Consider the following 14022-nt stretch of genomic DNA (forward strand, 5'->3'; position numbering starts at 1 on the left):
TCGGCGTTTGCAAGATGCAGTGCTACTAGAATGTCAAAATACCAAAGATCTCCTCCCCAGGGTCCTCGCGAAATTCAAAATGGCGGGCGTATTTCAGTCGTTTGATGGAGTTAACGTTTTGTATATTGTTTATAATTTATCCGATATGGTGGGACTTTGTATTCCTACTATTTCATGTTAATCTGTTTTCTGTTCTCTGCCTTTACAGTCAATCCACGCCGTCACGCGTGACCGGTATTTTAAAATTTGAACGGAGTTTTAAAATTTACATGTCAGTTTTGAACATCACCAACGAGATTTCAGAGTTCACGTAGAAATTTTCCCTAGTTTATTGACGGTATAAAGCTATGAATTTTTTTTTACATTACAGCATTAAGTATTTCAACAATAACAATTGTTTCCCAAGTATAGCAACACTTTTGATGCCATCCAAGCTTACAGGCTCGTTAACGAGTCCCAGGGTAATACCCAGCCGTATCTTATGTTCTGACGAAAGAATAACGTGATCGTCGCCCACATCCAATATCAAAATTCGTCCAAGACGACATATAGGAATTTTCATGGAATATTTCACTAATTTTAAGCACTTTTGTAGCTAAATTTAAATTTGTTTGTTGGTGAAATGATCGACGACCTCCCAGACCAATCGAAGAAAAAAATGGCTAGCATGACTCGCGTGACTCACATGGCTCGCTGACTCGCAGATTTGGTAGATCCTGTCCTTTTTCTCAATGCCACTACTGACATTTTAAGAGTGACCCTCTGTGATTTTCAACTAATTTCTCGAACTGTTTCAGAAAGTTTCTGACTTTATTTTTCAAATAATAAAAAAAAGAAAGTAGGACAAAATATCGTTTCAGGCAACCTAATTCCAAGAGCTTCCTGCGGTGACGTCTATATTCCTGTCTTCACGCGGATTGCAATGTTCCACTAGTCTTGGTTCAAGATTAATCTGCTGTAAATCTGCGGTTAACCTGGGCTCATTGAATTAGAATGTTATCTCTTTGGTTATTTTCATGTTTTTCGGCTCTCTCGTCTTTAACCAAAACTAAATCCAATTTTCGATAACTTGTGCTGTTCTTTTAAATTCATACACATTGGAAAATCTTGTGCTAAATGTTTTTAGCAACGCCGTAAATCTTCAATTAACAGAGGCTAAATCAAATGGCTGTGAAGCGCTGCAAGTTCGGCTGCGAGCTTGGTTGCTCTGTTGATCCTTTCCTGACTGAAGTGTTCGTTATCAGTGTCGGTGTCAGAGGCAAAGTTTGTGTGGGGTTATGGCGTGACTGACCTACGGTAATAAAACAGAAAGTATTCAAAGAACAGGAGCTGACTTAGCCTGCGGTGCAAGCACAACTATCGTTAGCAGTTGACTAGGTTTCACTGGCATGGATCACCGGTGTTTCGAACCACTTTACTTTCGAATGTTGAGCCGCTAGCACTAAGGACACGAATGACGGATCAGAGAATTAACTCTACAGTTCATGTTAAAGTGCCAAAGTGAACCCGTGAATCTGCCAGTGAGCATCAGCCATAGTAAGGAAATGGGAGATTGCACGAGACAAAGAAAAGAAAAAACACAGGAGCAAATCGTAGGTGATAATAGTGGTGGTAAAAGCGGTTTTCAATTGAGTGTGGAAAATTATTTCGCGTTTGCTTTGGTTTTGCATAACTACGCTCTGTGATTGGTTCACAAAACTTGCGCCACTTTCTCAATCAACCAATGGGAATCCAAACCAAACCAATGGTGTTTTCGCCGCACGCGTTTTCCCGCGCTTGGCGCCAGTTACATGTATTTGCTTCGAATTCTGATTGGCTCGTTGTGTTGTTTACGTCTCTTGCGATTGGCGAGAGTAATGACTTTGTTTTAACGACACTCAACTGGAAACCGCTGCATGGTCACGTGTCCTTAGTACTAGCGACACCACAGTCTTTTGCACTCTTCACGTTCACACATTGCCTATCGAGGTAAAAAAAATCTTTAACCTCGGCGAGATTTGAACCCACGACCTCTATGTTGGATCACCAGCGCTCCAAACAAGTGAGCTACGAGGTATCAAATTGAATCACGTGACTCACCGTTAAAGTCGCCGTTAGTATCTGGAATATTAAAATCCAGTGACTTTGTTCTTGATCTGAGTCTAGAGTTACTTCTGATGTTTTTCTCAGGTTTAAATAATACAATATATACTTTAGGCATGAATATGAATACCAAGATAGTCGTTGCGCCTATTATAGATTTGAATGCAAGAGCAACTGCTTCGAAACCTCCACCAACGCCATAATACACAGGCAGGAAAGCGATCCATATCACGCATGTCGTGTACATACAGAAGCCAATAAATTTCGCTTCGTTAAAATTTAATGGCGTTTTTCGAGTCCTGAACGCATAAAACGTGCAAAGTGCGATAAGTATTGCATTGTAACCGAACAGCGTCACCATACCCCAAGTACTTCTGTTGCATTTGATAAGAACGTAGTCTTTGTGCTCATACAAAGGAACAGCGGTCGGTGGGCGAATTAATAGTTCTGTAGTTGCCATGGCGACCTCCGGTGCTATTATCACAGCGGTAATAAGAAGTTGAGACTTGGGGCTGATAAAAGGAGGAGTTTTTACTCCGCTAAAAATGCGTGCTATTCTGTTTGTGCGGACCAACAGAGAGGCGTAACAAATGCTAAAGCATAATCCTATTCCGAATCTTTGAATTGCACAAACGGCTTTGTTTGGATACGACACCATCACAAACGACACCAAATAGCAAAGTAATAACCCGACAAGAAGGACCATGGACAGTTCGTGTCCTGAAGCTTTGATGAGTGGCGTTTCCGCGAATTTAACAAACACGCCGCAAACGATAGAAGTAGCGATGATTCCAAGAGACGCGAGTGTAACAACAATCGCAATCCAAACACTGCTGAGGTGTTTCTCGTGCATAGGCTCACAGCCGTCAAACGTAGCATTTGGCTGCATGCCTTTCTCACATGTTTGACACGTGAACTCGTTGGCTACGTACGAGTCCTTGTCACAAGCCTCACATGTCCAGCAGCATCGCATGTCGCGTATGCGCTTTATGGCTCGGGGACCGCAAGGCTTCCCACAATGCGATTCGAGATATTTATTTCCCTGGATAACCTTCCAGGGATTTAAGGTTAGTTCTCCCTCAATCCAGCTGCCCAGCCTTTTGTAAGATTTTTGTTGCTCGTATCTGAAGATAAAAATGTCGTATTTTCCGGCGCTATCGCCGTTTTCATCAAACTTTACAAGCCCTGTTGTGCCATTGAAAGACACATTCCGTAAGTACCGCAGCAGGGCGGAACGATTCAAAGTTCTCATCTTAGGGCAGAAGCCTGGGTCGGCTCCGCAAACGTTCTTGTGAAGATTGTGGAGCGCATGCGCAAAGGAAAATACCGCATCGATGACAAAAGGCACCTTAGCGTCAAATCTTTCAAGAACAGACAAGCGATAGTCCGTGTCGTTACAATGAGGTGTTGACAATGAATTGATTCCAAACTTGCAATGGAAATGTTTCTCCCAGTATTCTCTGAACCAAGGATCTCGTGAGTTATTCAATGGATTGAGCTTTGAAAAGTATTCGTAAAATGGTTTTAGCTGCGTGTCAAAGGTTTGGAACTCAATGGTAATAGCACCGTCTGCTATGTCTTCTAAACCTTTAAGATGACGAAATCTTGTTCCCCAAAAGTCGCTGGCTAGCCAGATGAACTGCTTGTTGTTGCCTCTGTTTTGAGCTCTCTTGGCGGCAAGAAGCATCGAACGGAGATCCTCGGAATTGCAAAACATTACCACAACTCGAATGTCTTCTTCTTTGAGAAAGCTGTTAATTATATCGTCATACTGCTCTGCAATGAAATCTGGTTCCAACTGACGGTGATCCGCAATGCATACGTTTGACTGCTTAGAAAAGTTGTCAAAAATGAGCATGCCCTGTTCACCATAGCTACCACGTGAGTGAACAGCGAAAACCGCTGTCCAGTTCATGTAACGGACAATGTCAACCATGGCGCGAGCTTGGAATGAATCCGGGGGGACTGTGCGGGCGAAATATTCAAAACGGTCTTTGTCGCTCAACTCTGCGCTTGTTGCAGCATAGCTGACTTGTGGGACATCAAAAAGACGAAGAAGGCTGGCGACCTAGAAAGAAGAGAAGAGTGGTTTTTGAAATGCGCCGTCGTAAAAACCATAAAAAATAAGATACTGCTAAAAAGGTGCTAACTCGCTCGGAGGGGGCGTACGTTTGCATTGAACTTTCTCTTGTCCCGAACCGTATCAGGATAGTACAGCGCCTGCACAAAGGAATGGAGCAGAGTAAGGATAATCTACTTCTTCGGCCAACAAAAACGCATGGCGTATTACAATGGACCGATTAGTATTGCTTCCGATGAGGCGGATATTGCTTCTTTGCAAAAACTTCAATGGCATGGTTAAGCAAACAAACAGCTCCGTGCAGCTTTAGGAATTCTCAAGGGAAAAACACTATGCCGAAGAAACTGCAGATTATCTATGTTTTTTTGTTGTTGATGATTTTTGTTTTTCTGTTTTTTTGTTTTTGTTTTGTTTTTGTTTTTGTTTTTTTTTTTTTTTTTTTTTTTTGGGGGGGGGGGGGTTCAACCTACAAGGCCCCGCTGAATATCACTTCCGTAATTTGGGATCCAGGCATTAAGATGATGATGATGATTTTTTTATTATTCTAAAAATTGATTTCACTTATGTTTTGTACTGACCTGTATGGTAGTAGTGCTGTAGGATGGCCCCACCACCCCTCCCAGAGTAGCTTTGTTCTTTGCCTCAGGAGGGTCCTGTGAGAAGCGACATATTTGCTCCCTGTTGGACAGTGTACCAAGTACGAAGTTCAAGCACTGTTCCAGAGCTGTGTTCACGGTCCCACAGTCATCACGGATTTCTAAGCCGAGGGTAATGTTTGGAAGAAGGTTGTTGTTGTTGTTTACCTAGAAAAGAAAGAATTGAGTGCCGGGAATTCATGCTTTGAATCCAGTGGCTTATTGAACAAAATTTCATTGGAATCATTAACGCATTCTTTCTAAAGAGAAGTTACGAAACCTTCCCGCTCGCGTTAATTTTCTTCAGTTGGAAAGTTTACTTTCCTGTCCACGTTACCGTTAATTTCAATTTTAGTGGACAAACATTCAATTCGCGTTAATTTCAAATACTGAAATTAACACAAGCTTTTATTTCAAATGACAATACTCGGGAGTATGTCGGAAGTTGTCATATCAGGATGACGTCATTAAGAATTGTCATACTGCTTAGCAACCCCTTTAGCTTGTTTCCAACTTCCTTCACCACGACTCTTGAAAAGGAAGAGGAGAGGGACTGAGGATAAGGGTGACAACTTTGACAAACAGCGGACTGAGCCTATTCTGGGCAAGTAATTCATGGTAAGGTACCATATAGTCACCCACATAACCCTAACCCTCCATATAGTCACCATTACCTTACCATGAATTATATGCCCGATTTTGAACTTAGCAGGATTGGAATCCTCAACACCTTTGTGATGTGTAAGCTTCCCACCACTACTTAGCTATCAATCTTTTGGGAACTAGGCTAAATAATGACTTTACAAGCAGTTTTATTCGTGGTTCAGTTTAATCAGCTTCCGTAAATAGCAAAGTAGTTCAACATATTACTGCACTTCAGAATAAAAATCATCACTTCCTTCGAAGCAAGTAAATATGAAAATAAAATCGTCAGTGATTATGGAATGCAAAGACAAAAGGGGTTTGAGAGTTTGGAAAGGTTTGAATTCTACAACTTTTAAAACATGGTAAAAAGGCGAAAAAGTCAATGAAGATTTTAGTGGCCAAATACTAAAACATGTTATCGTTTAATACCGTTCTGGAACAAAGGGAAGAAAATTAAAAATCAACTATAATTTAATATGCCGTCCTGCCGGTCGATGTTCGTCATTCACGACGGTATGCGATTTTCGAACCGTATTATATCACATTTATTACCCTGTACGGGGAAGCTGACAAGTAAATAAACATCGTAAAGTGGAATATTACCGCAATATCAACACGGCACTTATTGTGACGTTATAACATTTAAATTGAAAAGACTCGCTATGACATAAATATGTACAACTTTGTACAACTTTGTTTATTTATCCCAACAAGAACAAAAATCTTATCAATCGAGGTGCGTTGAATATTACAGATGTTTACAGTTTCAGAAAACAGAAACACTTTTGGCCCCGCAAACAAAATAAAAAGGCTTCTAAAGAGAATTTTGATCAGGACCGGTATTATTGTTGAATACTGCAAACACTTTGAAAATTAGTCGATTATCAACTTTGCTGTTCTTATTACAAAAATGCAAATCTGGAGAAGATGTCGTTTGCGAAAAAGCGATTACTTTTCGTCATCTAAAAACAAAACCGCGTTAATCATTTTTCGTCTTCCACTCCGGGTTTGCTATCAACTTTATATCTGAAAGTCGTATATTTTTCAAGACTGAACTAAGACGAATAACAGAACATTTTCATTTCTAAATTAAAATATCTTCCATTTCAAAGTAAAGGATCGTTTAACTCGTCTACAAGGACTTCACCCAATTTATGAGTTATGAAATGCGCTTATGACATTTAAATCTGTGACAGGTTTCGATTCAAAGGAAACCTGGAACTATCTCCAGCACTGCTTCAGCTTTCTTGTTACCCTCCGTTAGTTTTTGCCACTTCGCAAGCCGGGAACGGTTTGCCAGACGCAGTGTAAAATTTGTACCATTGGAAATTTGAAAGTTAAGAGGAAGCACATTTACGAAGGAAGAAATCCAAAAAAAAAAAAAAACATACCTGGTCGATAGCGTAGAGCATTGCTTCGACTCGGTGAATTCCAACTTGCTCGTTGATTTCGCCACACACCGTCGATGAATTTCCCTTGGCATGAACAGGAAAAAGACCACCAAGAAAGATATCACCGTCAATTCTTGCCACTTGAGATAATGACGGTTCAATTTTTGGTTGAGCTGAGCTATCTGTGGAGTAGTTATTCGCGGTGAAAGAAAACGCCAACAAACTGACGAAGAGTGTGAAGCGGAAAACTACGGTGCATTCTTTGACAACCAACATTCTTGGTCGGTATCAGCGACAAACAGCGGCAGTATGTGTGTAAAGGATTGGGTTGAAGCTCTACGTCAAGAATCTGCAATAATGAAGCGTAATTTCAATGTTTGAATTTGCATCCTGAAATTATTACATGATAAATGGGTTATCTGCTTGATTTTGCCCGCGGTATGCTTTAATTTTACCCGCCTTTCATTCGGTCAGAAAGCCTTGATTTAGACAGCCCGCGCAAATGAAGCGAAAATTGCAGAGGATTGAATACAAGCAAGAGAGGATGAAATACAAACTCTTGCTTCATTGGATTGCCTACTATCGAGTGGTCTCGTCGACCCTAACCGAGTCTTAATAAACTGCTCGAAATTTTATTAAATTCGACGAAAGTTCAAACTTCGTGGAAGGATATCGTTTAACCACCATACTCGAGCTTTTATCAATCACTTTTAGGCTCTTAACGAGTGTGATTATTTCGTCACCTCTGTTCGAGGCAAGAGTTTTGTAGGCGCAAGAACTGAAGCCTTTGGCGTCAGGTGCGAGGGTTCATTGCACAGTAAAAGGTCGGAGATCTGACATTCACTACTTTTCCCTCCCTACTCCCCCCCCCCCCCCCCCTCCACGTGACTCGCTTCATTCGTATCCAATCTCCTCTCGTCTCAGGATTGCGCCCTTAGAGGGGAGTTGGAGAATTGTCCCACACCACTCATAAACAAATACAGCGGAATGAGGAATGGAGGTGCGGAAGGTTCTAAATCCAGTGTTTAACTGGTAACTGATCACCCGACTCCTTCATACGGAATAACACGAAGATGGTGGCTTAAAAGACATTCTAAATACGGTGCTTGACCGGACGACTGATTCCCTGTAAGGTTTTTCTGATCTCTCTCAATGAGTTATGCACCGATCAATTCAAAATTTCAACATCCCCCGCCCCGGGCAACCCTCGGGCATTTGAACTTTTGAAAATGGACTGTTCAAATTCCCGCCTCCCGAGGACAAAAAGCCGTTCAAATACTCTACCCTCAATAGCCTCCTACGCAGACATTCTTTGGATTTCTTACTCGTGTCGAGCCCAAAGAGCGTCTGCATAATCTCGGATAGTACAGTACCTCTTCCTGACCTCTATTTTCATTGGTCCCCTAGTACTGTAGCTCCCATTGTTTTCTGCGGGGGATCCATTGTTCCTAACCAATGACCTATTGTTTCGTTCTCCAATCACAGACCTCGTCTGGATAGGACCGCCCTAGCCTCCAGCACAATTTTTCAGCTTCAATCAATCAATCAATCAATCAATCAATCAATCAATCAATCAATCAATCAATCAATCAATCAATCAATCGCTGTTCACTTTTTACAGACAGAGATTTAATAACTCTTTTAAAGCAAGCCCCTTTTGAGTGAGCCACTCCCTCATAGAAGCGAAATCCTGTCCTTGAAAAACTCCTTAAACTCCCAAGACAACTCAAAAACTCACTCGATCGCGGGTTTCCGCCAGACCCGGTTTAAATTCCCCACCCCGACCAAATTCCCTACCCCCGGGTGCGGTACACGGTCAAATGTTCGGGGTATAATTCCCCGGGGAGAATGTTGATGGTATGCACTGATCGGCACATTACTAGTCCACTTGCGCCGCTTTTGAGCTACCCTTAAAGGGGCAGTATCACGGGAGATATCATGATTTTTGGCCAAAGTTCACTTTGAACACTGTGTTAATTAATTTTTCAATCGCTTATTTAAAGAAATATTAATAGTGATTCTTAGACGAAAGTTTGAACCAAAATATAGTACAACCAAAGGAGGAGAAATCAGGTATCCCATGAGTCTCCGCGAAAAATTATCGTCTAGAAGGTGTCAAGTATCGATGCGAAGGCAAGCACGCAGTCCGAAATCGACTGAATTTCAAGTGGCTATTTTTCCTTATTCAGGATCTGAGAATGTAAGTTAAATCGTTTTGTGTATTGCTTTGGCAACTAAGTTCAAGCTTGCACTACAATTTCGCAGCTAATTTGCCTAAGAATAAAGAAAAACATACAACTGTTTGGAGTGGTATGCATGATCGACTCGCTTTGTTCGTTCGCAGCTCTCAAATGCTTGACCCAAATTTGACCCTAGCGAGTTCAATCCGGGGTACATTAGCGTGAAATCTTGCCCGTTGTTGCTCGAATAGTATCTCCTTTGAATTTTATTCAAGGTCCCCTTAAGTCCCCATGTTTTGAAGGAATTTTGGTTCGTTAAAGTTTGCCTAAATTGGCGCCAAACATGTCAACAACTGCATAATGCTGCTTTTGAACGATCACTCGTTTTCCCGGTCGAAATGAACAGTACTTAAGCACGATTCTGTTCGGTTCTATTCGTGTAAGGAAATCAAGTGGTGACATAAATGCTTCCTTTTAAGTCCATATTCAAGAAAACGGTAAATGCATGGAAGAAGTCGAAGAAGAGTCGAGTGGCAAGCGGCCGTTCAATGTTTCTGATCGCACAAACAAGCAAAGAAGCCACTCTCGTAAGTCTTTTGGAAAACTAACGTGTCCCATGACCGTTAGAAACCGACAACAGGCTAAGTTTGACGAATTGACATAACTCTGACTGTCTAAATCTAAGCAATTCACGTAAAGCAATGGCGACGGAGAGCGCAGATCAGCGTTCACTCCGAGAAGCCCCATCGCAAATGCAAAAACGCGTACCAACATCGAGTTGATAATATAGTTGGAAGCGAGGCATTGTGGGATATCTGAATTTTCCTCCTTTAGTACAACCGGCGATTTTTAGTGCGTTCCAACAGCGAAATTTGAAAACGTCCGCCAGACGTTTTCAAATTTGAACCCCTCTCTATCTTGGTCATCTGTCGGCAAAAATATCCGTGGATAGTTTCTTTGCATTCTGATAGTCTTTTAATGGAATTTTGTCATTATATCTTGGCTGCTATCAACCGAATACTGAATAGCATCTTTCCGATTTTCAATGTGTTGCTAAAAATAGCGTGATACTGTCCCCTTAACAGAAAGTGCATGTGGGCGTTTGGAAGCCTGCACGGAGAAACCTTTAAAATTGAGACAACAGAAAGTGCGTTTAAAATTCAGCTAAACGACTTCCTGATTGTGATTTTGTGATAACTCAATCCTCTTGAAACGCCAAATCTCGTACGAAGGCCAGAGTGGAGTATCTATGGTATGGCACGTTTTTAAGATCTTAGAAAATTGTGTTGGAAATCCGATCTCAACGTTTGCGAGGCCATATTTTTTCTCGTTCTTTTGCGCGCGAATCTTGCTTGCTTCTCAATCGAGGAAAATATAAAAACTCAGAGATTGTGGTTCATACTCCGTTGGACACTTTCGGATGTAAGATCTTGATCGTGTTACAACAATAGGAAAACAAACGACATTGTTTATGTAGCTGCAATAGCGCTCACAAGAGAACACCCGTAATTTGTTCTTGCGAGTTTGCTAGTTAACCTAGTTAAGAGTCCACAAGAGGACGAGGATGAGATCGTAAATGTATTAATAAACTTAACCTGTAACGCTGCTTAGTAATAAGACACTACATGGTATGCTTATATACAGATATGTAAACTAAAGAATTTACTCAGAAGTGACGTATTCAAGTCTTCGATACATGTACGGGACAGGTAGCGTCTTGTTCTGCTATCCTCTGCGGGGTAAACGAAATTTTCAAACCTGAACTGAAACAAGTGGATCAAACACCGTAATCCTGACGATTTTAAACAATTAAAAGCAGCGAAGTAAATCATTAGGAAATGCAAACATAATCTCATCTACAACAAAATTATGGGAGGATTATTCCCACTGACTAGGCCTTTAGGGTCATTCGAGGGCAAATCTTATAAACAATTCAAAATGGAGCTTCAGTATTCTGTCGATATATCACCGCTTGCCGTATTACACAGGTTGGCCGGTCACCGTGAAAGAAGAACAACATTCATCCCTGTTACGCCATTAAGCATTATTTACTCTGTACGGTTTGCCAGTCGCCTTAAAAATATGGCGCAAACTGGCATAAGTAGATCATTTACCTCGTGTTCCAGTAAACTGCGAACATCCAATCGACGATATATTCATCTCAAGTAGCAATCGAGGTGGCCAATATTTAAGTAACGCAGCCTTACAAGTGCATCCGCTTCAATTTTATGCGTAGCTTGACCAGAAAACCAATTACGAATTCAATTGACTTGCCAGCGAAGCTTTTCAAATGATAATGAGCTAAAAGATTCCATTCTTTGCTTGGCAGTCTCCCGCTAAGTACTTCCGTCGAGAGTCAAATTTCTCAGTTGTATCATGTGTCTTGTCACGCGTATGTTATGTCGGTCACCTTAGTGAAGCGTCATACTCAAGACTTCCGCCGTTTAAGCATGGATATTAAGAAGTGTAATAGCTTGAAACAAAAGAAAATATTTATGACTTTATGACTAGTCATTATAACACGTGTTTAATATAAACCACGGAGCGGAGAACAATTTTGTCAATCAGTCCTGTTTCTAAAATGCGCGCAATCTCGTCTTTCGTTTATTTTATACATAGTTTTCCCGTTTCCTCCGTTGGTATCACAACCGGCTTCGTGTATCTTTTACAAATGATGCAAGTTATCTCTTTAATAGCAAATAATTCACATTAGAAGAAGAATATTCCACCCCTCAAAATATCATCTTAATATAAATTTTGGACTCGCAAATTATCTTCTCCCAGTTCCGTATAACTGCTAAAATAAAGTTAAGTAAAAATTCCGTCTCAAAACCCTTCCGAATGTGAATTTAAAACATCCGTTGTAAGACGAGTTAAACAGGAAACTCGTTCTTCTTCAAACGAGTTTCCCGTGTAAAGGTGGCGTAATGTCATGATCAGAACGCGAATCCAAGTCGCTTTACGAGACGATATGTGATTCGCTTGCGTAAGTATGAAAAAAGTTGAACAGCGCCAGTGAACTTTTTACGTTTACACAGGCGGCCGGAACAATCATCCCTTCTATAATACTTCATTTACCCAAGTATTTGAGCCCTTACGCACCTAAAATTTAGTTCCGTTTCTGATGCAAATTCGACAGTTGAGACTGAATAAGAACTTTCGGTACCCTGCGAGCAGAGGGCCTTCGATCTTCGTAGATAAGTCGGGACTTATCTAGGAAGATTCAAGGGCCTCTGCTCGCAGGGTAAACTTTCGGTTGAGAGGACATGAATAACCATATTGTTTGCATCTGTGGCTTGACGGTAATAACCAATATTAATTATGCCGGAAAAAAACATTGGCACGTTAAATTGTAAAATGGCAAATTTGTATACATTTTATATCAAAAAGCTGTTTCCGTCTTGCCAATAAAATTAACAATCAATTGATTGTCCTCTTCTTTATTTCACAAGTGTATTTTTAAGTTATAATTTGATTGAAGAACTTAGCTGAGAGCACTGACTACGAAGAATTCAATATTCGTTTTTGAGTGTTTTGTAGCAACTGCAGTTTAATCCGGTTTAATCGTTAAATTGTTACCGGCGGTTTCAAACATCTGTCGTAATAAAATCGTGTTTTACTAAGTTGGGTAAATAGTGTGAAAAATGAGCGACGTAAAGACGTAAAACCAGCATCGAACAATGACTTGTTTGAGAAAAATACACAGTAAGCTGTGGGTTGTCATTAATTTGTCGCTTGCTAAAATCTTAAAACAAAACCACGTGACCTGAAAGTGAATGCAGCTTGAAAGAAATTGTCATGTATGCCGAGTCCATGCGGCATCCTCCAACCTTGATGCCTTCGCTAGGGTATAGAAGTTGCGACTAACGGCTAGTCGATTAAAATATAACTTGGATTTTTTGGCAACTTCTCGCTGCCTTCGTCATAGTAAAACACTTATGACTAGCTAGTCGATAAAATGCTTTTGTATGTTATGGAGCAGCCGTAACTGTTCCTCCGGCTGGCGAAGTCCGACCGGGAATGTAGGAAATTATCGAATATTCATAAGGGGATTCGTTTCTAAAGAAAATGTGGCGGTGCATTGGTGGGACTGAGTGGAAACGAATGTTTGGTTGATGAGGTAATTTGGCCCAACCTTAAAGATACCTTATCAATTCTGTTGATAAAAACTGAAACATTCGTGTTCAAAAATCAGTCGAGGTTTCTTCGCCATTTCAATTTTAAGAACTCGTAGAAATTTTTCCAACAGTTTTTTTATAACGGAACTGGCTACAGGTACAGCTATTTTTGCGCTTAAGTTGAAGAGACTGAGGTGCCCCGCGATATGACTGATGACATGGAGCAGTTTTCGTGGGGAAAATATTGGGTTTTTGGTCTGCGCCACTTCGCCTTCGTTCTGCAAAAATGCATCGGGCTTTGAACAAACTCGCCTTGCCGACTATTCACTTTGTAACTGATGTGTACCCGTATATCACAAAGTGCTAAAGTTTCCTTTATGCCGAAGGCCTCAGTCTGCGTGGGTTAATCGTTGAAAAACCGTCCAAAATACGTTTATAAAACCGACGGTAATTGCCTCTTCCTCGGTACTAGTTTATATTACGATATAGCCTAGCTTCTCCGTGCCATGAACAAAGGAAAACAGTCTACTTACCTTGATGATTAAGAGCAATCAATACAATACTTGTAGCAATGGATATTCAGATGAGTGGAGTATTCTCCGGAAGTGTGTTAATTTCCTGGATGGAAACAGCTTGTGTATCGATGACAGTTTTGCCGCAAGTTTTTCAGCATAATACGCCAACACAAATAATTGTTTTCTTGGCGCGAAAGCCCGCCAATATAATGATGGCTGGTATATATAGAAAGGCTCTGATTGGTCAAAATCATGTGCGAAAACGTCGCTTATTTGCGTAATTTGTAAGAGTGTATGACAGCCTAACAAGTGTCAAATATCGTACCGGGGAGAGGATTTCTGTAACAGGTCAAGGCGGCCTCTTGTTTCCTTTCGT

At 40.9% G+C, this 14022-nt stretch overlaps 1 protein-coding gene and 1 long non-coding RNA gene across 5 annotated transcripts in view; both read right to left on the reverse strand.

Annotated features, from left to right (window-relative positions):
• Positions 1-14022, reverse strand: part of LOC146480825 (uncharacterized) — an 83637-nt gene that overhangs the window by 13888 nt on the left and 55727 nt on the right. The gene's annotated exons all lie outside the window — the stretch shown is intronic.
• LOC146480827 (metabotropic glutamate receptor 2-like) lies at positions 97-13801 on the reverse strand. 2 transcript variants are annotated; one of them, XM_085109157.1, is made up of 5 exons: positions 13665-13801; positions 6834-7182; positions 4741-4965; positions 2080-4150; positions 97-1291 (listed from the first exon to the last, which is right to left on the reverse strand). In XM_085109157.1, exons 2-5 carry the CDS (start codon positions 7107-7109, stop codon positions 1161-1163), a joined length of 2703 nt encoding a protein of 900 aa, XP_084965283.1. In that variant the 5' UTR covers positions 7110-7182; positions 13665-13801; the 3' UTR covers positions 97-1160. The 2 variants fall into 2 exon arrangements, with proteins under 2 accessions (XP_084965283.1, XP_084965282.1); XM_085109156.1 differs by lacking the exon at positions 13665-13801 and adding an exon at positions 11128-11358.

This window comes from Pavona decussata, unplaced genomic scaffold (assembly GCF_977016875.1).
Source record: "Pavona decussata unplaced genomic scaffold, jaPavDecu1.1 SCAFFOLD_52, whole genome shotgun sequence".
NCBI classification, from domain to species: Eukaryota; Metazoa; Cnidaria; class Anthozoa; order Scleractinia; family Agariciidae; genus Pavona; species Pavona decussata.

Coding starts and splice junctions, on each gene's coding strand:
- LOC146480827 (XM_085109157.1), bottom strand. CDS start 7,109: ATGTTGGTTGTCAAAGAATGCACCGTAGTTTTCCGCTTCACACTCTTC. Junction 4,966..6,833: donor TGCTCTACGCTATCGACCAG/GTATGTTTTTTT, acceptor TTTCTTTTCTAG/GTAAACAACAACAACAACCT. Junction 4,151..4,740: donor ACAGCACTACTACCATACAG/GTCAGTACAAAA, acceptor TCTTCTTTCTAG/GTCGCCAGCCTTCTTCGTCT.